General features: G+C 37.2%; 1 protein-coding gene across 2 annotated transcripts in view; it reads right to left on the bottom strand.

Moving 5' to 3' along the window:
* Positions 1–4,273: 4,273 nt before the first annotated feature.
* Positions 4,274–22,541, bottom strand: part of LOC146004746 (15-hydroxyprostaglandin dehydrogenase [NAD(+)]-like) — a 224,800-nt gene continuing 206,532 nt past the window's right edge. For both annotated transcript variants that reach the window (XM_083143717.1, XM_083143718.1), the window contains exons 6-7: positions 13,907–14,058; positions 4,274–8,358 (exon numbers count right to left, since the gene is read on the bottom strand). In XM_083143717.1, the coding sequence (XP_082999843.1) occupies positions 8,214–8,358; positions 13,907–14,058 (297 nt within the window). In that variant the 3' untranslated portion in view covers positions 4,274–8,213. The remainder of the gene's footprint in view (positions 8,359–13,906; positions 14,059–22,541) is intronic.

The raw sequence follows: 22,541 nt of genomic DNA on the forward strand, positions 1-22,541 counted from the left end.
TAAATGGGACTCTGCAAGTTACTTTTAGATTATTTAAAATATAATTTTAAACTTTTACTGTTCTGTTTAAAGTCTTATATTTTTATAAAAAGTCTGGAGGACTTCAATGCATTGTTATATGTTAAGAAAATAATATTAACTGCCAATGTTTCAATTAATACATGTACCTGTATAACAATGTGTTTGTTTATTATCCCTTTCCTTTGTTATTAGCAATAATATATACTGTTTTACTTTTCTACAGAATCATTAATAACTCATAAAGTGTAGTGCATTTACAATGAAATTGTCATTTTCTTCGGGAATGTTTCTGAGAATTCCAAGAGAAATAGAACATGTTACCATAGTGAGTTGTAAATGGTTTGTTTGATGGACTTTCATTAACAGTATTACGGTAGCATTGAATACAGTGGAAATTAATTGATCTAGGATTTTTAAGACTAATTTCAGTCTTTTATTCTACATTCCATGTATATTTAATGTTAACAATATAATTTACATTCGGAATAGCAAGTAAGATGTTTGAAATGAATGGATGAATGAACGAGATAAAATTTTCGGTTGCATCGGAATGTATGACCATTTTGTACCATTCAAAGTATACAAGGAAGAATCCTCTTTATCTCAAACCCTTGTCTAAAAGTTAAAGAAGGTATGTAAAGAGTTCCTTGGGAAAGTTTACAAATGCAAGCTCGTAAAGGGACCATCAGGGGATTTGCGCAGCATGTTAGAAAGTTAAGAAGACATTAAAACTTCACACAGAGAGTGGCATATGTCACTTCTTGGTTTATTTGTCATCAGCTTGAAATTTCGGCATTTCTTGTTAGTCAGTTAACTCTTTCAACTCTAAAATTCATTCATGCAATATTTATGCTGAATATATGAATTGCATCTTGTTCAATACTGTATTAAATATATGCATGTATGAAATACATGTATGTGCATAATAAGTAATAGGATCTTTCAGTGGTGTATATATAAATAATTTTATTCAGTATGATTCTTCATCCTGCATACTCCATGACTGCATTGGTTTTGTATTCAGAGACATTCGTACTGTATTTCGAGTCCAGATTTTTGTGTAACTATGAAATATGTAATGCCATATGATGATGCCATATGATAATGTCATATATCCGGTCGAGAAAACCTACTATAACGGCTGGGGATACGTCGGGCTGACCCCCCGACTATTCCAATACTGGTTGAAGATCTCCACGCTTAGAGGTGACGAAGGAAAGCGTGGGAGGGAGATCGGCAGTCGGTAGGTATGCCTAGGCCCTTCATGGGCTGTTGCGCAACGGATTATATGATGAAATTGTAGTCAATATGTAGAGTGGTTCCAGTAAGTAACTTCGAACAAAACTCGCTTGTATGACATATTCCTCCTCCCATTTTAGATTACAAATTAGGGATGTTTGACAAATACTACATGAATAAGCATGCAGTGATTAGCTAATAATATATCTTACAAACATTCACCCGTTTTTAGAAATGAGTTGAAATTTATCTCATGAAAACCAGAAAAGTGAAATTTTATACAACTTCGATTGGATTGGATTGATTTGGTGTTTTAAGTCCACTTTATGCACAGTAAGGCTAATCGGGACTGGACCTACAGATTAAAGTGGGATCCGAACCACTATGTGCCCCACCGGGCATCGAACCCGGGACCCCTTGATTACAAGGCGAGGAAGCTACCACTGCGCCATCGGGGAGGCACATTATACAACTTCGAGATGAGGTGGTTGGTATATAGGTATTCTAGGTTAACTTGTGTAAGGCGTGACCTTTTCTTACTCTATTTCCCCATAACTATTCATTATGATGATCATAGTAGGTTTTACAGAGAAATAGACTGATAGAATTAAAAAATAATTACAATTTAATTCCAGAAATTATTCTATCTGACAACTTCCCCAATGAGCTGTGTCACTCATTGCTATTACTTTATTCTATTCTCTCATGACAGATGGCACTGAACCAGTTTCCATGTTGTATTTTCCAAAATATTATTTCATCTACAGAACACTGAATGTAAGTTATGATAGAAATTAACTGTAATGTAAAATATTCCAAAATATTTACTTTTATGTACAGCATAACATAACACATGGTTCTACAGCATCGCTTCTCAACCTATAGGGTGCGACCCACTCCTGGGTTCTGAGGTGACATTTGGGCTCGAAACTTTGTTTACTGGGTCTTAAAAACCAATTACATTCAATTACTTAGATATATTGTTTTAACAATTTAAATTCAGGCCGTGTTGTTGTAAAAGGGGACTTCGATGATAGCAAAAATATGATTATAAACTGGGTGCACACTCCTACAAAGTAATTCCGCTGGTGTTCATCTTTTGGGTCCCATGAAGTGTAATATCCCTCAAGGTGGGTCTCCGACTGAAAAAGGTTGAGATTCACTGCTCTACAGTACTGGAAGGGCCTTGGCCTATCTCCTGACTGCCAGTCTGCCTCCCACAACCCTATCTAGAGGTGTGGAGATCTTCAACCAGCAATGGGAAGACGTGGGGTCAGCACATCGAACCCTCAGCTGTTACAGGAGATTTCCCAGACTGGGTTACGCTACTCACTTGTAGTTCTCCAATTTTCTCAGGATGGTGAGTTGCCACCAGTCCTATATACAGGCTGAAAACCGAGAGAATGAACCCAGGTGGACTAAAGCCCATAAGAAAAAACTGTGCGATGAAAGTCCTGTTAATATATTACATCACATTTTAAGTTTGGAAAACAAGTACTGGCTATATGTGTATATCTTTTATTACAGTATATTTCATATCTACAAGCCCCCAGCCGATTTGTAACGGTTTCGTTAGATGAATAGAGCTAATGTTCCATCAGTAGTTTTTAATAATACGTTTTATGATTTATTCTTATTTCCTGAGACAAAACCTTCCTATCCTGTATTTTGTTTCCTTGGCATCTTCAGTATCAAATGGGTACTTCACTGATATCAATTGCAGAGAAGGTGGATGCATTTGTCTTTCGTTTTATGAGTCCATAGACACATGAATGGAATTTTCTACCTCGGTAAATCAGAAATGCCTACATCTTGCGATTGAATATGGTACACAAAGGAAAAAATTACAGCCGATCCCCCTATAATACTAGACATTCAGTGACGACACCAGAATCAGTTGCTGATATTAAGTGTGCTGTATCCTGCAGTTTGCCGCCCACGTTAAACTGTGCAGCAATTGTTATGAAGAGAAAGAGACAATTTGGGAAATGTTGCAAGATGGCTCGAGCGCTCTTTAGAACACTTTGGGTAGCGCAATGATCTGCTCACCCCACCCTTCCATTCCATTCCTGCTTTTATTTTCTGCTAATAATTCGGACATATCTCGTAAGGTCGTATTATTTATTTTATTTAAGTGCATAGAAATGTTCTACAAGGATAAATATCATTTTTCAGTTAATGCAGGGGTCCTGGGTTCGAATCCCTGTTAGAGCTTTCTTTGTGTCATCAACTTTTCATAGCATCGTCGCAATTAGCCTAAAAGTAGAAAAATGCGACGCTAAATAACAAACAACGACGAGGGAGGGGGTAAAACGCATTGATCTACGAACAAAGTAATCGCTGTAGAGTTTACACAAGATACAATCGCGATTTGCCCAAAATGTCAGAAAAGCAACGCATAATAGGGAGAATAGGAAATAAAAATACTTATTACCACAGATAATACACGGACCATTTTTCATGCACAACAGAATGATTTACGTGCTGGAATTTCAGGAACTTGTAATTATTTTCCTATGTTGTGCGTCTGGGCTACTAATTCTGTATATCTCGTAACTTAGATGTAGAAATCATTCAAACGTAACATGCATTAACTGAACAACGGTATTTATCCTTGTAGAACATTTTTATGCACTTAAATAAAATAAATAATACGACCTTACGAGATATGTCCGAATTATTAGTAGAAAATAAAAGCAGGAATGGAATGGAAGGGTGGGGTGAGCGGATCATTGCGCTGAGATGCATTCAACTGTCACTGCCCGGAGAGGTTGCTACGACAATGCTTTAAGTTTCGAAGGTGCCGTAGGGTGGCTCCACATGCCCTTTTTGGTATACGCACAGATTACAAAGGAGAGATAGGAAGTAAGCGATCTTGTTAATCTGTGGTCAAACTGTTACAAAATCATTAAAGAAATCAGTTTCTATGAGAAAATGGAATATTTAAAAACATTCATTTATTGTGCTAAACAAGGGCTAGCAGTCTAAGATAGTAACATTAAACAATAACACATTGAGCAGAAATGGAGTTTATTACACTGTCAGCTATACATATAAATATTATAATTTGTACATAAATGAATTAACAGAAATGTTATCTGTTAGAAGATCAATGAAACCAAACTTTATTCTAACCTTAGCAGCAGTTTTGAAAAATAGTCAAGATCTAAGCACTTAGTGACATATAGCTATTGAGGTTAATGCAATTCAGTCTGAAGGTAGCTATAATACTATTCAGAGGCGCAACCACGAATTTTTGTCTGGGGGGCAACTACCAGGATAAACGTACCAATAATAATAATAATAATAATAATAATAATAATAATTTCAATAATGTTAATAATAATAATGTTATTATAATATTATTGTTATTATTGATTTGCTTTATTTTACTTCGCTTATTGTGCCACTTTTGGCTAATTTGAGAAGATGGGGATGAGTGATGATATGATGAAATTGATGAATGTACATTCATAAACATCCATGCCCAAGCCGAAATTCGAACCCGAGACCAATATTATTATTATTATTATTAGTAGTAGTAGTAGTATCAAAGATGTTATTACCCTTGTAAATTATGCAGAAAGAGGGTAGAAGATGGTGCGAATGCATTTGTGTTCGAACAAACGATTTGAATTATTTCTTCAAAATGTTCAATTTCGCATTAATAATGGAAAACAAGCACACAAACTATTTCTGAAAGACAGAAAATGCTTGATAAATGCATTCCAAATATAATTATTTTTTTCATTAACATGTATAACTTTAATCGATATATGTTTTATATAATGCAACAAAGTGCGACAGGGACACAAATTCTGTACGTGTTTCTTTAATACATATTACATAGAACATGTATTATTTAAATATATTATGCAACCAATTCATCCATCTCACAATAAACCAACAGCAAAAATTACATAAATTGTTTCTCAATGTGCACAAAATCAATTAAGAGAAGTCTTATTCCTCTGTCTGGTGATTTCCAATGCATGACAGATAACAATGAAATATTGCGAGCGAAGCGAGCAAGAAAATTTTTGGATCAAAGTTTTTGCTGAAATCAATATTGATTTAATAGGAGGCAAATAATTTCACGGGATGCCAATGCATTCTCTCATTTACAACTTTTGTGCCTCACCGATGGTGTAGTGGTAACATCGTCGCCTTGTGATCAAGGGGTCCCGGGTTCAATACCCGATGGAGGCACATGACACAGTGGTTCGGATCCAACTTTAAACTGTAGGTCCAGTCGGGATTAGCCTTTCTGTGCGTAGTGAACTTAAAACCACAAATGAATTTTCACTTTGATCGTTTGGCACCCAGGGCAGACTCCCGCCACCCCCTAGCTACGGTTCTGAACTTAATATGATCAAGAAGCGAGCAAGAAAATTTTGCGAATAGTGTTTTGATTTGCATAAAATTTGAATTTGTGGGCGATAATTTCCCCCTGTAGGTACACTTGGCCTTCAATGTTTGCCCCCCTTGCCTCTCCTAGAACTCATTTCCGTCCAAGGTTGGGGGCAATGCCCCCCTGCCCACCCCTGTGGTTGCGCCACTGATACTATTCCTTGCATACTATTGTGTGCCGTAGCGAAACCTTATCTACCAAGGAAAAATAAACTGTCCTTGCCCCCTCCCCCTGCAGTTTTGACACCTTGCTCTCCTAGTTTTGAAACCCAATCGCCGCCACTGATTGTGTGGTATTTTGGATCACAAGTATATAAAATCTCTAAGACTGCTTTACTTGCCTCCCTCCTCCTGATGCTAATATTAAATACGAGGGGGTAAAGTATCTCCGGTACTGGTTGGTGGTTGCAATGTAGAAAATTTAAAGCCGTATGTATGTATGCATGTACACAGCAGTATCCATTTTGAATGCAGGTGCACATACGCAGAAATCTCACATCCTTAGGCATATTCAAGATTTGCACAATCAGTCTGCTATTCAGACACAAATTGTGTTCATCCGAACAGGTCCCATTCAGGAGATGCAACAGGCACTGCGACGACTTAGTGAGGATCACCATTAACTCATGCCAGAATGGCACAATATGATTGCGTGGGTCAGACAATGATGAGTCGATGGTGGTGTGAAGATCTTGAGGTCTCCAGGGCAGAGGAGGTTACATTATGATGCTTCTGAATGCAGTGTCTCAATGCACATGTTGTAACATGTTTCCATGAACACCTCCATTGCTAAAATTCGTGTCTGAATCACCAAACATTCCATCCCAGATAACACAGTAAGCTTGCTTCATGCTTAAAACAAGTTTGTTACAACATAAATGTAAAGTGAACGAACTTGCTGCAAGCATACAATGGTAAGCTGTAAGCTTTCATCATGCTTAAATCAAGCCAACTAGTTACCACATGTCAAAATTACAGCAAGCTTTATTTAACCCCCTTTTGACGAACATGTTACTCTCCTGCAAACTATGCGTTGTGCTTAGGAAAGCTGTTACGTTCCAACAACTGCGGGTTACAATAAAATGTGTAGTTTATACATGAGTAAGCTTTGACAAATTATCTAAAAGGTTCTGATACATCTTTCGGAGTTAACAAATATTTGTTAATTAAAAAGTATAAATTTTAAACATCAGTTGCATACATAAATGTTAGTACATTAACGTCTTTCTAATTTTTAATTGACGTTCATTCATTTACGGTATAATTTTTTAGTACATCAGAACAATCAACTTTTCTCGTTTGGTCATGACAAATCTTTAAGTTTTCAACTATTAAACTTTGCACCTTATACATTTTTCTTTCTTTCTTTCTTTCAAATTGATTTATTACATTTATCAAATAAAGCAAAGACGTAACAAAGTACACTGATTAACCAGACGTTTGTGATAGTGTATTTACGTCAGAACCGTTGTTGAGAAAATAGTATTTTCAAACCCTGAAAAGGCCGAGATGATACGTATCTATGGCGAGTGTAGGAAAAATGCAGCACAAGCGTGCGGGCTGTATGCACAACGGTATTTACGCTCGGCTCTGATGAGAGGCATAGGGATGAGCCTTCACGCTCAACTTCAGGTTGCAATCACTTGAGAACTACTTGACGTATTTCAATGTAACAAACGCCATTCTTGACGAATTTTTCCATACTTTCAAATGAGCTGAAAATAAAATGGGGTTTCCGTTTAAAAAAACTAAGTTTGTGTTGAAAACCATATTTCCTTACATACTTGAACGTATTGTGTCCACTAATTTCATGAGCCCCTCTCATACCTATATATCTGTGAAAGCAGTATTTCAATATTTATTGTTGTTCACGAAATATTTTCGGTGGTACTTTTAGGTGCCCCACCCGGTGTATGGGTCTGTTTGCATATTGTATATTCATATGAGTTAAAAACTTTTAAGTTAAAAAGATTACGTTTAAAATAAACATGTTTGGTGTGACTTTCAGCTGAAGGAGGTACTAAACCCTATATAGTAGATTTGAATTTACAAGCATAAACCTCATGAACCTTTCTTCTCTCAATAATATTGTGGTAAATTTCTTATATCATTAATAATTTTGAGCGTTTTCTTAGTGCACTCGAGATTTAGTTTTAAGCACTTATCTTATTTTGGAGATGTTTGGAGAAAAAAGAGCCACATCTGAGCTTTTATGAGTATAGTTGGCAACGATCATGTTCATCTTCAGCTGACTTTCACATTTTTCAATTGGTCTGAAACCACCAGCTTACCATATACCAAGATAGGAAGGTTGGCATAAAGTAAGAATCAGATCTGTTTCAATGCATTCTTTAAAGTACAGGACCGAAGAACAGCAGGACAGTAGTAACAAAATTTGCCACTTAAGCAGATGTCACCATTTGATGCCTTGGTGTGTATTTGATTCGTGCTGCTACATATAAGTCTAGGAGAACATTATACTAGTTTAAGTAAGTCATGTGTGTAAACCATATAAAAACCTTAACCAAGAGAGAAACTTGCAACTAGTGTAGTAGTTCAGGATCGATACCCTTGATGTCATAAGTTCCAAATTGGAACTCTGTGAGCTTTCCATTCTCACAGATAAGGGCTGAGCCATTCTTTGCTTCCCTAATTATCTTCATTACTGCTTCTGCCACTAGAGAAGGGCTGAAAGAAAATGTCAAATTAATACATGAAGTAATGGATAAATAACAACAATACCAAAATGCATTACTGATACTTGGATACAAACATCCGCAGAGGTACTACTTACTTTATATACAAAATTGTTTTTTTTGTATGACATTAATCGCCGTAAGTGACGAGTTTCTCTAAGGCTGACTACAGTTTCAGCTGCATTTTTTGAGAAAAAGTCACGCTAGATGTCTCTTGCCTAAAAGGACCGTAAAAGTCAGTTGAAAATTGTTGGAGTTTCTATTTGGGGATACTTTGGTGTTAGAGTTGGAGGTCTTTTGTGGTGCTAGTTGGATAGTAGGGTGACCTCACCCTCAGCACACCGTCTCAATTGTTCAATTAATTACAGTAACTACTGTTGCTATATACTTGAAAACACTGCTTCAATTTTGTAGAAAAAGTATGTAGGCCTTTGAAGCAGTGCGCAAAGTGAGGGGGGGATGGTATCCACCCCAGATAAGATTTTTTTTGCAAAGCATCCCCCCAACTATCTTATTGTCACAATGTTAAAAGATAGGAGCTTCTCCCTGCCCCAGCTAGCCCCAAAGGCTCAACCAAACATCCCCCTAGTTAAGAATTTTTATTTCAAGTGCTGCTTTGGAGTATATATCTTTAAGAACCACCACATTATTCATTCTCTGAAATATGAATGTTCATACAAATTACTCTAAATAAGTTAAAATGTAACATGCTCCCTCACTCCCCTCCCCTCCTGACATACATAGACAAAGGAATAGTATGTAACTTTTTAACAGGATAATATTTACAGAAATGGACAATGATCTGCACAAACATCAGGGTTCTCGCTGGCCTGAAAAGTCAGGGAAATTGATCTATGGCTAGAATTGCTTGACTGATTGATTTGATTTATTTTACTTCGCTTTTCTGCCACTTTTGGCTAGTCGCGAAGATGAGGATGAGTGATGATATGATGAAATTGACAAAGGGACACTCACAAAGAACACCTTTGCCCAGGCCATGAAACCTGGTATTGTAGCACTCTGTGCTAACCACTCTGTCATGAAGGTTGACTATTGGCTATAAAAAAAAAATAAAAAAGTAATGAAATTCCATCAAAATGTTCATGAACGTGGAGAAGTTGTGTAATTTTAAATGTGGTGTATGGTGTTTGTACTTTCGGCTGATACATATTTTTCACATGTTCGTTAACTCCAATTTGATTCAACAGGTATTTGTCAATAAAAAGATATGCTTAGAAATATAGTTTCCTTACTACTGGTGCCATGTTTTTACTCAACGAATGTACTGCATACAGCATTAAAGTAAGACAAAAATTATTGTAGCCATCTCTGGACATATATATTTCAAATGTACCTGGAAAAGTAAGGGAATTTTTTTGGCAATATGAGTGAGAATCCACTTTCATCATCATTCCAGGAAACACACAGGGCAATTCTGTTATTTTAACATCCATGTTATCCTGAGAATATTTAAAGAGTAAAACATTTGGGTGGCACTGTTTATAAGAGTGACCAGTTTTGACTGAGTACATGAAAAGTACTTTCCTCATTAAGGCTCAACTTTGGTCGACACCGGAACAGTCATTTCCGATTTTTCCTGTCCTTTCGATATTCCAAAATCTGAAAAATTATATATGCTTAGAATTCCATGTAGAGCATTCAGGTGAATCTTCATATGGTTTGCTTTTTCTGTTGTCTAGATACAAGGTAACCAAAAAAGTTCTTGCCGTTTTTAACATCACATGGGAAGAAGTGATCACTGATAGGAAAATATGTGTGCCACGTGCCGGAAAAGTGGCCAGGGTGGGAGTGGAGACATTGGTCTTGCCCAATACAGACACATTGCGCACTCATAGCAGCCATAGTTTGAGCAGGGGTGAAGAGAAATGGAAGTGTTGAAGCAGCTCGTTTGGGGTTGTCTGCTTTATGACTTTAAGGTGGGCTTGTCCGGAGCAGAATCAAGTCGCCGAATATGTCAAGCCTTTGGGGATAATGCTGTGAATGAACGCACCAATAGGAATTGCTTCCAGAATTTCAGGTAGGAAGATCTGTCACTTTGTGATGAACCCAGCAGTGGCCGGCCACAGGTCCTGGATGGTGAGGCTCTGAAGGCAGCCATACAGGAGTACAGCAGCCTAAGGTGTGGTGAGCTTGCCAACCACTTCCAGGTTTCCGATAAAACAGCCAGACTGCACCTGCATCACATAGGAAAGACGTTCAAGTTGAGCAAGGGGGTACCTCACACACCTCAGAAGGCAAGAAGCAACAACGAGTGACAGCCTGTTTCTCGATGCTTTCTTGGCACAGCAACACACCCATATTCGGTCGAGTGCTCACCAGTTACGAAAAGTAGGTCCTATATGACATTCCCAAGTGTGCCCGACATTGGTTGTCAACACGGGACTTTGTGCCTCACGCCACAAGACCACCTTCACACCCATGCAAGATCATGCTCTGTATGGTGAACTAGTCACCAAGTGGTGCACTATGAGCTACTACCAATGGGCCAAACCATCACTGGGGACCTCTACTCGCAGCAGTTTCAATGTGCGCAACATGCACTGAAGCATAAGGAACCAGCATTGGTTAATCGCAAGTGTGTACTGCTTCTTCACGACAACCGCATGTGGTGCGCGGGTGGCCAAGGATACCATACAGTGACTTGGCTGGGAGATACTGTGCCATTCACGGTACTTTACAGACCTTGAGCCAACAGATTATCACCTCTTCCATTCCCTGGACAACCACCTTCGTGGGAAATCCTTCGCAAATGAGGCAGACTTGTGGCAAGCACTCACGGACTTCTTTCCGTCCGAGACCCTGAGATTTATCACCAGGACACTGCACAGCTGGAGGCATGTTGACAAAAGGTGCTGGATGCAGATGGGTATTACTTTGATGACTAACAGTATGTGACATTCTTTGCATACATTTTTGTTTCTGATGATCAAAAACGGCAAGAACTTTTTTGGTTACCTTGTATTATCAATAGTTTAATAGACTTACGTACAAATGGAACTATTGCAAATATCTAGACAACAGTCCAAAGCAATCCACACGAATATTCACCAGAATGCTACACAAGGAATTCTAAGCACATATAATTTTTAAGATTTTGGAATATCATAGTAGTTTGTCGAAAGGAGGTGAAAATTCCAAAATAGCTACCTTGGCATCGGCCAATGGTTCAGCCGAGCCTTAGAACCAAAATTTGGGCACAACTGCTTCCAGAGGGAAGGCAATAAATATTGAGAACAAAGGCTAAGGTCACACGCAAAAGATAGGATGCATGAACTAAGAACGATGTAGGTGACTATTCATCTCATCCATGATATCTGTACCTATGGGCTTGTTTGGAAACTCCAGATATGACAGTCATGTCTTTCAATCAGCTCTCATTGATAGCACACACTATGTCACTATCCAAGCTGTACTTCAGAACAGCAAGGTACGAGGGTCACTATTTATATTTTGAGCCTAACAATGAAAAAACAAGAATTTGGCATTGAAAACTGCTTTATTGTTTTTCGAAGTATTCTCCTATATGGTCAATACACTTTGTATTCGTTTGAACCATTTGTCAAAGCAGTTTTTCCAATCTTCTTGAGACACCTCCATAATATGGTTTTTGAACGCATGAACGGCGTCTTCCGCCGACGAAAATCGTTGCCCACGCAATTTATTCTTGACATTTGGGAACAAGAAGAAGTCATTGGGTGCCAAATCAGGACTGTATGGTGGATGACCCATCAATTCGATTTTTTGACTGTTCATAAAGTCGGTTGTTAGACGAGATGTGTGACAGCTGGCATTGTCTTGATGAAGAATGATCCGACGGCGTTTGTTTGTTTTCCGTATTTGACCGAAGACCTCTGGCAAACAAATTTTTGTGTACCATTCAGAGTTGACCGTTCTACGTTCCTCCAAAGGCACAGTTGCCACATGACCAGTTTTCCAGAAAAAACAGGCGACCGTTTGTTTCGATGGGCTTCGAGCGCGAACAACTTTTGTTGGATTGGGTTCATCTTGAAACACCCATACAGTCGACTGCTGTTTACGTTCTGGCTCATATGCATATATCCATGATTCGTCACCTGTTTCAATCTTATATACGTCTTTTGAAGCACCACGATTGTATTTATTGAGCATTTGTTTGCACCAATTTACGCGAGCGTCTTTTTGAGTTTTTGTGAAATTGTGTGGGATCCAACGAGAACATACCTTTCTCACAGCTAAATGATCATGTAATATTTTATATATGCTGGTGGAACTAATGCCTATGGTTGCCTCAATCTCACAGTATGTCACATGACTATCTTGCAGTATTAGGTTTTGCACAGCATCAATGTTTTCTTGAACAACAACTGATTTTGGACGACCTTCGCGAATCTCGTCGGTGAGCGAATGGCGGCCACTCTTAAATTCGTTATACCAGCGTTTCACAGTGGCAAAGGATGGGGCTTCATCGCCAAATGTGGAAGTAAGTTGATCGATGCACTCTTGTCTTGATAATCCACGTCGAAAATCGTAAAAAATCATCGCACGAAAATGTTCACGAGTTAATTCCATTTTATTGTTGTCGCGCAATCTCCAAGGCAACATAAACAACACAAATGAAGCTATTGACAAAACATTTGAAGTACGTTATGGTCAATAATGCCAGACGATTCCGTGCAAACGTCAAATCGCGCCTAACTTCAATCAGTGTTGCCAAGGCTCAAAATATAAATAGTGACCCTCGTAATCTGTACAGTGAATATGTAAAAAGCAGACAGTGTCATCTGTGTGTTTTCTACTCCAAGTATATTATTTCGGTTGTGACCAGAAACCCGTTATTGCTAGGATAATCCTAGTTTTCACCTAGATGTCCTAGTGTCTTGAGGGAGACAGAGAGAGAGAGAGAGAGAGAGAGAGAGAGAGAGAGAGAGAGAGATAGATAGATAGATAGATAGATAGATAGATAGATAGATAGATAGATAGATAGAGAGAGAGAGAGAGAGAGAGAGATAGATAGATAGATAGATAGATAGAGAGAGAGAGAGAGAGAGAGCGAGAGAGCGAGAGAGAGAGAGAGAGAGAGAGAGAGAGATCTTCAGGATGCTTAATTATTCCAGTTTTTAACTCAGAAGCAAAGTGCATTAAATGTTTGAGTTATTTTATCATTAATCGTACAGTCAAAGTTCTTTATGTGTAATATTACTTCCGTTGTATTTAACATTGTGGAAGAATGAAGCAGTGAACTACATCTATCACAAAATAAGTTAAAAATGGTTTAATACATTTCTAAACTCTTGATTTTACCTTTACAATACGTATTTAACATTCCAAACCTATTGATATCTGTCCACTAAGTGCGGTTTTGCACCTGCCGAGTTGAAAACATTGAAACACCCATTTTTTTGTGCTGGTCAGCTTAGTCTAAGGTGTAAGGGAAGGCAGACTTTTAAGATTACAGCAATGTGATTAGAGAGAGAGAATCTTATACTTTTTAAAAAATATTATTATTATTATTAAGAATAATTTCCACAAACTGTACTCACCATTGGCCTTCAGCAAGCAACTTCTGAAAATATGGAGCTTCTTTCTTGAAATAGAGCTGTTCTTCACAATTTTCTTGAATTATATTGGTTGCAGTTTGTGCTGGACACAGAGCAACCACTCGTACTCCTGTTCTCTCAAGATGATCTGCCATCTGATTTGGAAAAGGTTAAGTTAGAGTGATATACATAAATAACTACATGTAGAGGATCAATATGGACTACCGAAGCTGTAGCCTGGACAATCATTTGACAAGTAATAAGTAGGGAACGGAACTTTATGTGCTAAAAAACTCAGAAATATTTATTTTTTATGTGTCATAAATGTTGAAAATATGTGATAAAAACAGGAAAATATGTGACAAAAATAAAAAAATTTGGTAACAAAAACAAACTATAACATGCATTTTAAACACCTGAAATCAGTTTCTAAATGATTACCTCTTAGTGAGCTATTTTTTGGAAGAGTTGCAGTGGATCACCATAGTTTGTTTCCAAATTCTCCATTGTAAATCTGTCACGATTATCTCTAAAAAGCATCTTATATTGTGAGAAAGATCGCTCCACGTCACAAGAAACAATTCTTGCATATTTGAAGCACGAAATGTCACTAACGCTGAAGTTTTCCAAAGCTTCCTCTTCCTCTACTTCACTTTCCAAAACACGTGCAATTTGGCACAAAGTTTGAAAACCTTGTTTTTTCCCCAAAAATTCTGTATATTTAGACATTTGCACTCGTGCGTTAGATCCAGTGAATTCTTTCAGTTTCGTTTCTACTATACGCGGACGATTCAAGCTTTCGTATGGAATTGGAGAGAAAGGACAGGTTTCTTGAGATGTATGCCAATTCGACTTTTAAGGAGGGCTCCATCAACAGTTCTTGCAGAATTCTTCTTTGTCGAGATCATTTACAACAGATACAATTTTTTCAAAGTTCTGGGCATAACATCTGCATCCAACCAAGTGCCCTATCGCGTAACTACAGGTGTAGGGGGAAGGGGAACTTCAGGACATTTTTGTTTAAAAATGTCTATTCTTCTAGGCGACTTGATAAAAACTTTCTTCCCATTTGAAACCAGTTCATCGACATTGGGATAAAGAGCTCTTATCTTTTCACATATTCTATGCAACGCATGAGCCACACATGTAACGTGCACCATTTTGGGGTAGCTAACAGCAAGGCCTACTGCATGTAAGCTGCAGCATCTGTCAAGAGAAGAACATTGTCAAATTTTATGCCTTCCGGCCACAATAGCTGCATTGCTTCATTAAAAAGCCTTGCTATCGTTACGTGTAGCCAGCCCCAGCTACTTACAGCTATTTTCTCCCAATAGGATCGTAGGCGAGGTGCCAGAAGTCTGCCAGCGAGGGTGCTTAAAGACAAAACAAACCTAACACTCTCGATATGAAAGAGGTGCGGAGAATAAACATTTTTCCTTCGAGGATTTTGAGGTAGATGAAGTCAATGAGCGATTTTATGCATTTAAAATGAAAATTCGCAAAATATGTATTTACATACGGAAAACTGGAAAATATGTGTTTTTATGTAAAATAAAATTTGCTGTGTTGACATATAAGGCTATGATCAGAATTTTGGCAAAAATGAGGGTCTCTATCTTATCGCAGAAAAAACATTTATTTACCTGAAGTTCCTTTCCCTAGTAATAAGATTAATAATCCTGCAATATACTAGAAATATCATGCTAATGATCACATAGGTTCAGAATATTTCAACTATTATATTTTCACACATCCTATTACCTAGCAAATAGAGAAAAAGAAAATTAAACATCTTTCATTTTAATATCAATAGCAACAAATGCATAATATTTTATGTATATTCATAAAAAATCTCACAAGTAAAGGGCCACTTACGGTGAAACAAGTTGTCCGATAAAGCATATATTTTTGGAAAGTAGCTACTCATCTTAACTAAGGTACAGGTGAAGTATTAGGGACAATGGGTTCGAGGTTAAGGAGATAAGGGGTTTCAAAGTTAACATGGGAGTCTTTGGGAAGATCCTAAAATCTGTTCCCAACTAACGCTAAAGCACTAGTGTTTCACTCCAAACAGAGTGATGAGAATTTTAGAGAAAAACAATGTCCAACTACTGAACACAACCAAATAATAACACATTTTGTTATGAGATTTGAAGGGAATTTGTTACTTGGAAGCAGAAAACATGGTACTTGGATTCAAAGAGTGATACAGTCAATGTGAAGTTCAGAAAACAGTGCGTGGCCCATATAAATGCTCATCTCGCAGTGAGCACACTTTACAAATGTGATTTTGTCGAACTTGAAGCACTTGTCGGTTCCAATCGAGTAGAAAAAGAAATCATAAGGCGAAACCCAGGTCCTGGGCTTGTCGTCCAAATAACAAATTACTTTCAAATTTCATAACAAAATGTGTTTTAATTTGGTTGTGTTCAGTAATTGGACATTCATTTTCTTTAAAAATCTCATCACTCTATGTTTGGAGTGAAACACTAGTGCTTTAGCGTCAGTTGGGGATGGATTTTAGGGTCTTCCCATAGACTCCCATATTAACTTTGAGACCCCTTATCTCCTTAACCTCGGACCCATTGCCCCTAATACTTCTTCTGTACCTTAGTTAAGATGAGTAGCTACTATCCAAAAATATATGCATTACCGGACAACTTGTTTTGTCGTAAGTGACCCTTTACTTGTTAGTATATAATATTTTTTTAAAAAAAATATTTGCTTGTTACACGTTATCATATTATGAGCACAGATTTGATTTAACCTTCTTAAAGTTAAATTCTAGCATAGTAAGTCTTCCATGAAAATAAGAGGAAATTTAATGGTGACAGACTGTGCTCAAAGTTGTGGAAATGTGGAGAGATGCCACCCCCCAGTTAAGAAAATGTGCATATCCCCCAAGCTAGGATAATTTGCATTGGCATCTCCCCATCTGCTTCATTGTCTCCATGTTGAACCATACAAGCACTCTCCATCTACCCTCAAACTTGACCAAGAATAATACTACACTAGAATTTCCACTTTGTGCACCAGTGACAGAAAATATACTCTTGGAAATGGTTGGGGGCTTTTTTTCATGGTTTCGCAGATAGGATGTAAGCTTGTGGCAAGATTACGATAGCTTGCTTATAGCTTGTCAAAGTAATTATGGTATGGCAAGTTGGATGCAAGTTCAATATAAGTGGTACTCTGCAAGTGAGGCTACTGCCAAAAGCTTACAGCTAGTTATGACAAACATGATGCAGGCTTGCCTTTGCAAGTGTGCTGCAATTTCGACTTATGGTAACTAGATAGCAGTATGCAAGCTTATATAAAGCCTATAGCTTGCCGTGGAGAGCTTGCTGCAAGCTTCTTACTTGGTATGACAAGCTTGCTTCAGGCTTGCAGCAAGTTTTCTGGGCTATCTGGACTGGAACAAATTTATAAATGCAGAATTTTGGAAAGAACCATAAAAGTAGATGGGTTCGAGATGTAATGATCACTAGTGTGCATTGGAAATGAGTTGTCAGGAGCATTTGGAGCATTATAAGGAGATGCTTTTCACAATTGAATTGTGACCCAAGATGAGTCCTGGGTACACCCCATCATTTCTGGTCATGAAAAAATTCAATACGTAGGCCTCCTCTTGGAAAGTCGTGCAGACCATCTTTTTGGATGTCAGTTGGCCTATATTGGTGTACTTCCAGAAAAAGTCAAACTGTGACTGGTGCTCGATACAGTGGCATGCTATTGAACAAGTTGGAGGTCGTGATATGGTCAAAACACTGGGGTCTTCTCTCAAAAGGAGTATTGTTGCTCCATGACAATGCCTGCCTCCATACAGTGGGGATACACTAAATGCTCTAAAATTTGAGGTGTTGAAACATCCAGTGGGCAATCTGGACTTTGCACCATTGGACTTTCACTTCTTTGGACCTTTAAAAGAACATTTTTGGGGTCAGAAGTTTGCAGATTACAACGAGGTAATGGAGGCCATGCAAAGTTGGTTAAGGCCACACCAAAAAGCCTTTTTTTAGAGGGTATCTGCAACCTTGTGAACAGGTGGACTAAGTGTGTTGCGAATTTCTGTTTCCAGAAATAAGACACAAACAATTTCTGTAATTACTCTTGCTTTTGGAAATCCTAAATGCATTGCTCAATATTACAATTTGTCAAAATTCTGGAAGGGTGCAGGGGTGGCAAGCTCACGCCTGTCTACGCTAATGATAATATCCTTAGCAAAAGACTTCTACTCAATCCACCAGATGAACGACCATTCAGCACAGCGGTTTATGTTTATTTTTCCACATTCCTTACAGTTATAATACTGACATACACTACGATTTTGTTATTAACTTTTACATACCTAACAAAGAAATATCTTTGGAATCAGGGGACAAATGTAGATATGAAGTTTACATTGTTTGACTTCCCACACAAAAATCTCATTTTTGGAATTTTGAAAACTTAAAGTATATTTTTTTTATAATTTGTTTCTTAATTTTGCACTCAATTTTTATAGCTGTTTTTTTCCTTTGGGTATTATGCTGGAATACTGATTGACTGAACTTTGATTCAGTTACCAATGAAAGAATGTGAAGATTTTTTGCTTTATTTCTGTTAAAATGTTTTGTTTCAAAACATTGTCATACTCAAATATGTTCACGTTAATTTTTCGTAGTGTGATAGTCTGTGAAGCGAGTTATTTTTTCTTGTTCAATCTTGTTCCGTGGCTTCCACAAGTGCCATCTAAGAAGAGAAATAAAACTTCTTATGTTAAGAATAATGCTAAAATATTTTTCAAAACTGCTAAAGAGATAGGTTTGGAAGTTAACAAAGAGAAAACTAAATATATGCTTACAGGCCGAAACCAAGTGTTAGGTAATAATCAAAATCTAATTATTGATAACAACTCATTTGAACCAGTTTCCAAATTCAAATACTTAGGAGTAATATTAAGAAATGAAAATTATATTAAAGAGGAAATAAAAAGTAGGCTTAATTCAGGAAATGCATGTTACTTCTCTCTTCATAAACTTTTGTCTTCTCGTTTAATATCAAAGAAACTAAAAGTTAAAATATACAAAACAGTAATTTTGCCTGTAGTATTATATGGATGTGAAACTTGGTCCCTTACATTGAAAGAGGAACATAAATTGAGAGTATTTGAAAATAAGATCCTTAGGAAAATCTTTGGACCTAAAAGGGATGAGGAGACAGGTGAGTGGAGAAGGTTACATAATTTAGAACTACATAATTTGTATTCATGTCCAGATATTATTAGAATAATTAAATCAAGAAGACTTAGGTGGGCAGGGCATGTGGCACGAATGGGAGAGGAAAGAGGAGTTTACAGGATTCTTGTTGGGAAACCTGATGGTAAGAGACCTGTAGGAAGGCCAAGGCAAAGATGGAGGGACAACGTTGAGATGGACCTAAGGGAAATCGGTAGGGATGGAAAAGAGTATATATAACTTGCTCAAGATAGGGAAAGATGGAAGGCCTGTGTTGCTGCAGCCATGAACCTTCGGGTTTAAGAAGGCTAGGGAGTTAGTTAGTTAGTTAGTTCAGTTCGATGTATTAATCATTATGCATATGCAGTATCAGGTTTGATTAATGGCTTCAAATTTTTAACAGGTTATGGGCCCAGCGCAAGTGTTCAAGAAATGTGCATCAATGTACTTTGGAGTATTTTCATCACAGTGAAAAATTTTATCATAAATTTTTGTGATGTACTCATGACTGATCACATTATATTATACTGCATGTAGTGCTTGTGAAGTTTTGAATCGAAATTTGTGCTATCTAATTTTTCTTGTACGGAAATTACGGTGACAAGAATATTGAAACAAATTCGATGCTACATACTCTGTAAGAACAATGACGACTCCAATCGTGATTAATAGTGGTGGACAGCCGAACATCGAGAAGCTGGAAGGTGTTAAGAATTACGCCACGTGGAAGTTCTTAATGAAATTAACTCTGAACGACCATGGTTTATGGGACTGCATCGAAGCTACTACTCCAGTGGATCCAGAAAGCATATGCCAAGATTTGGTTGTGCGTATATTCTCCTTTCTACCCACATGTTAGAAAAGCCCAAAGTGCGAAGGCAGCATAGGATAATCTGAAGACAGCGTACGAAAACCAAGGTATAAGTAGGCGCTTAGCAATTAAAATAAGACTGGCCAGAGTGTGTTATAAAGATTTTCCTTCAATGGACTTGTACCTGGGTGAAATCATCTCATGGCATCAACAGTTAGCGGACGTAGGATGCAGTATCGATGATGAAATTATGTTGATTAGATTGCCTGAAGAGTTTAATCCTTTGGTAATGGGTATTGAAGGAACTTAGACGAAGCTTACAAGCGAGTTTGTGAAGTCATGGTTCATGCAGGGTGATTTTCGACGAAATGAAAGTGTTTCCAAGGATTCTGCATATTTCGCTTCAGATAAGAAGAAGGGTCCATTTGTGCCTATTTTCCATCATTGCAAGAAGGAAGGCCACATAAAACCAAGATGTCCTCAACTACAGAAGTCTAAGAAGCGGATGAAGAAACCTACAGTTACGAAGCAAGGATCAAGTTCTTCGCAACACAATAGTTCATTGTTGTTGAGTGCTTATGCCAGTAAAATGTTTAATGATGATGACTGGTTACTAAATTCAGGGTGTACTTCACATATGAGTAAACGTAAAGATTGGTTTGTTAATTATTCAAATTCTAAATCATCTGAAATTACTATTGCAAATAATCAAAAGTTGATAAGTAATGGAATTGGTGATGTGAAAGTAAATTTAAAGATAATGTGCAGAAGTTAATATCTGAAGTGATGTACGTATGTTCCAGATAGTACAGCTAATTTGTTGTCTGTTAACAAAGTTACTGAAAAAGGTTATGTTATGCTTTTTGATAACAAAGGGTGTAGTGGTTACAATGTATCTGATATTGAGATTAAGGCTACTCCAAAATATACAGCAACAATGGTAGGTGGTATTTATAAGTTAGACCAAGCTGAAAATTTGTCCATGATGAATTTAAAAAATACCACTTTAAATTCTCTTGAAAATTGTGAAGAGACAGTAGCTATGTTGTCAGTTAATGCTTCACAAGATGTATGGCATAAACGTTTAGGTCATTTGAATCTAAGAGGAATGATATTTTTGAGAGATAATTTAGCTGATGGAGTATGTTTTCAGGATGACACCCCATAACCATGTATCTCTTGCATTAAGGGGAAGCAGAAAACTGCATCTTTTTCCAAGGGAATGGCAAAAAGAGTTAAAAAAAGTTGAGTTAATATATTCTGATGTTTGTGGACCAATGTCTGAATCAAGTTGGTGGTGCAAGATATTTTTTTACTTTTACTGATGATTATATTCGCAAGAGTTTTGTATATTTTCTTAAATTTAAGCATGAAGTATTTGAAAAAATTGTAGAGTTCAAAGCTTTTGTAGAATATCAGTAATTTAAAAATCAAGAAACTTAGATCAGATAGTACAGAATACTGTAACAAGAAATTTTCTGCATATCTTAATGAACATGGTATAATACATGAGACAAGTGTTCCATATACTCCGCAACAAAATGGAGTTGTTGAGAGACTAAACAGAACAATTGCAGAAAAAGCTAGAACAATGCTTCATGATGCTAATCTCAGTAAGAGATATTGGGCTGAAGTAATTTTAACAGGTGTATATCTGAAGAATGTTTGTCCTACAGTTGCAATTAAAGATGCTACTCCAGAGGAAATGTGGACAGGACATAAAGTTAATTTAAGTCATCTTCGTGTATTTGGTTGTACGTACAGCATATGTTTTGACACCAGGCCATCAACGAAAGAAGATGGATAGCAAGTTAAAACCGTACATTATGGTAGGATACTGTGAGTTTACAAAAGGTTATAGATTAGCTGATACTTCAAATCCTGGTAAGATTATTGAAGCAAGAAGTGTTATATTCCTGGAAAATGTTGCAGAATCATGTGTCGATGAGACAGATGTCAACACTGACATGTCTTCCCATGTAATTTTACCTCTGACTCTACATATAGCATTTAATGGATCAAAAGTTAAATACAATGACAGTAAAAATGTTGTAGATGGTATACAAAATTCAGAAGAAAAATCAAGTGACACTTTATGTGTTGATAGTAATGTCAGTGAAATATCAGAAGTAACAAATCCAGAAACTGCTGAATGTTCAAATGTAGATAGTAATTTATTTCAAAATGTAGAACAAGAAGATGGTAGACCGTTAGAAATAAGCAATTACCAATTTGGACAGAGGATTATGATTTATCCGACACATCTTTTATGAGTTTTGAAGAACCTGTAAGCTTTGCAGATGCCACAACATGCAAAGAAAATTCCAAATGGAAGAGAGCGATGGATGATGAATAAAAATCACTCTTGAAAAATGAAGTTTGGGAATTAGTAGATCGTCCAAAGGACCAGACTGTAGTTAAAAGTAAATGGGTATATAAAGCAAAAAACAGATGTAAATGGAGACATAAATAGATACAAAGCAAGATTAGTAGCACGGGGCTTTACGCAACGATATGGTTTCGATTATGAAGAGACTTTTGCACCTACTCTATCTACTCTCAGACTTTCGTTTGCCATTGGTGTGGAACACAATATGGACATAGAGCATAT

The sequence above is a fragment of the Lepisma saccharinum genome, chromosome 22 (genome assembly GCF_977018435.1).
Source record: "Lepisma saccharinum chromosome 22, izLepSacc3.1, whole genome shotgun sequence".
Taxonomy (NCBI): domain Eukaryota; kingdom Metazoa; phylum Arthropoda; class Insecta; order Zygentoma; family Lepismatidae; genus Lepisma; species Lepisma saccharinum.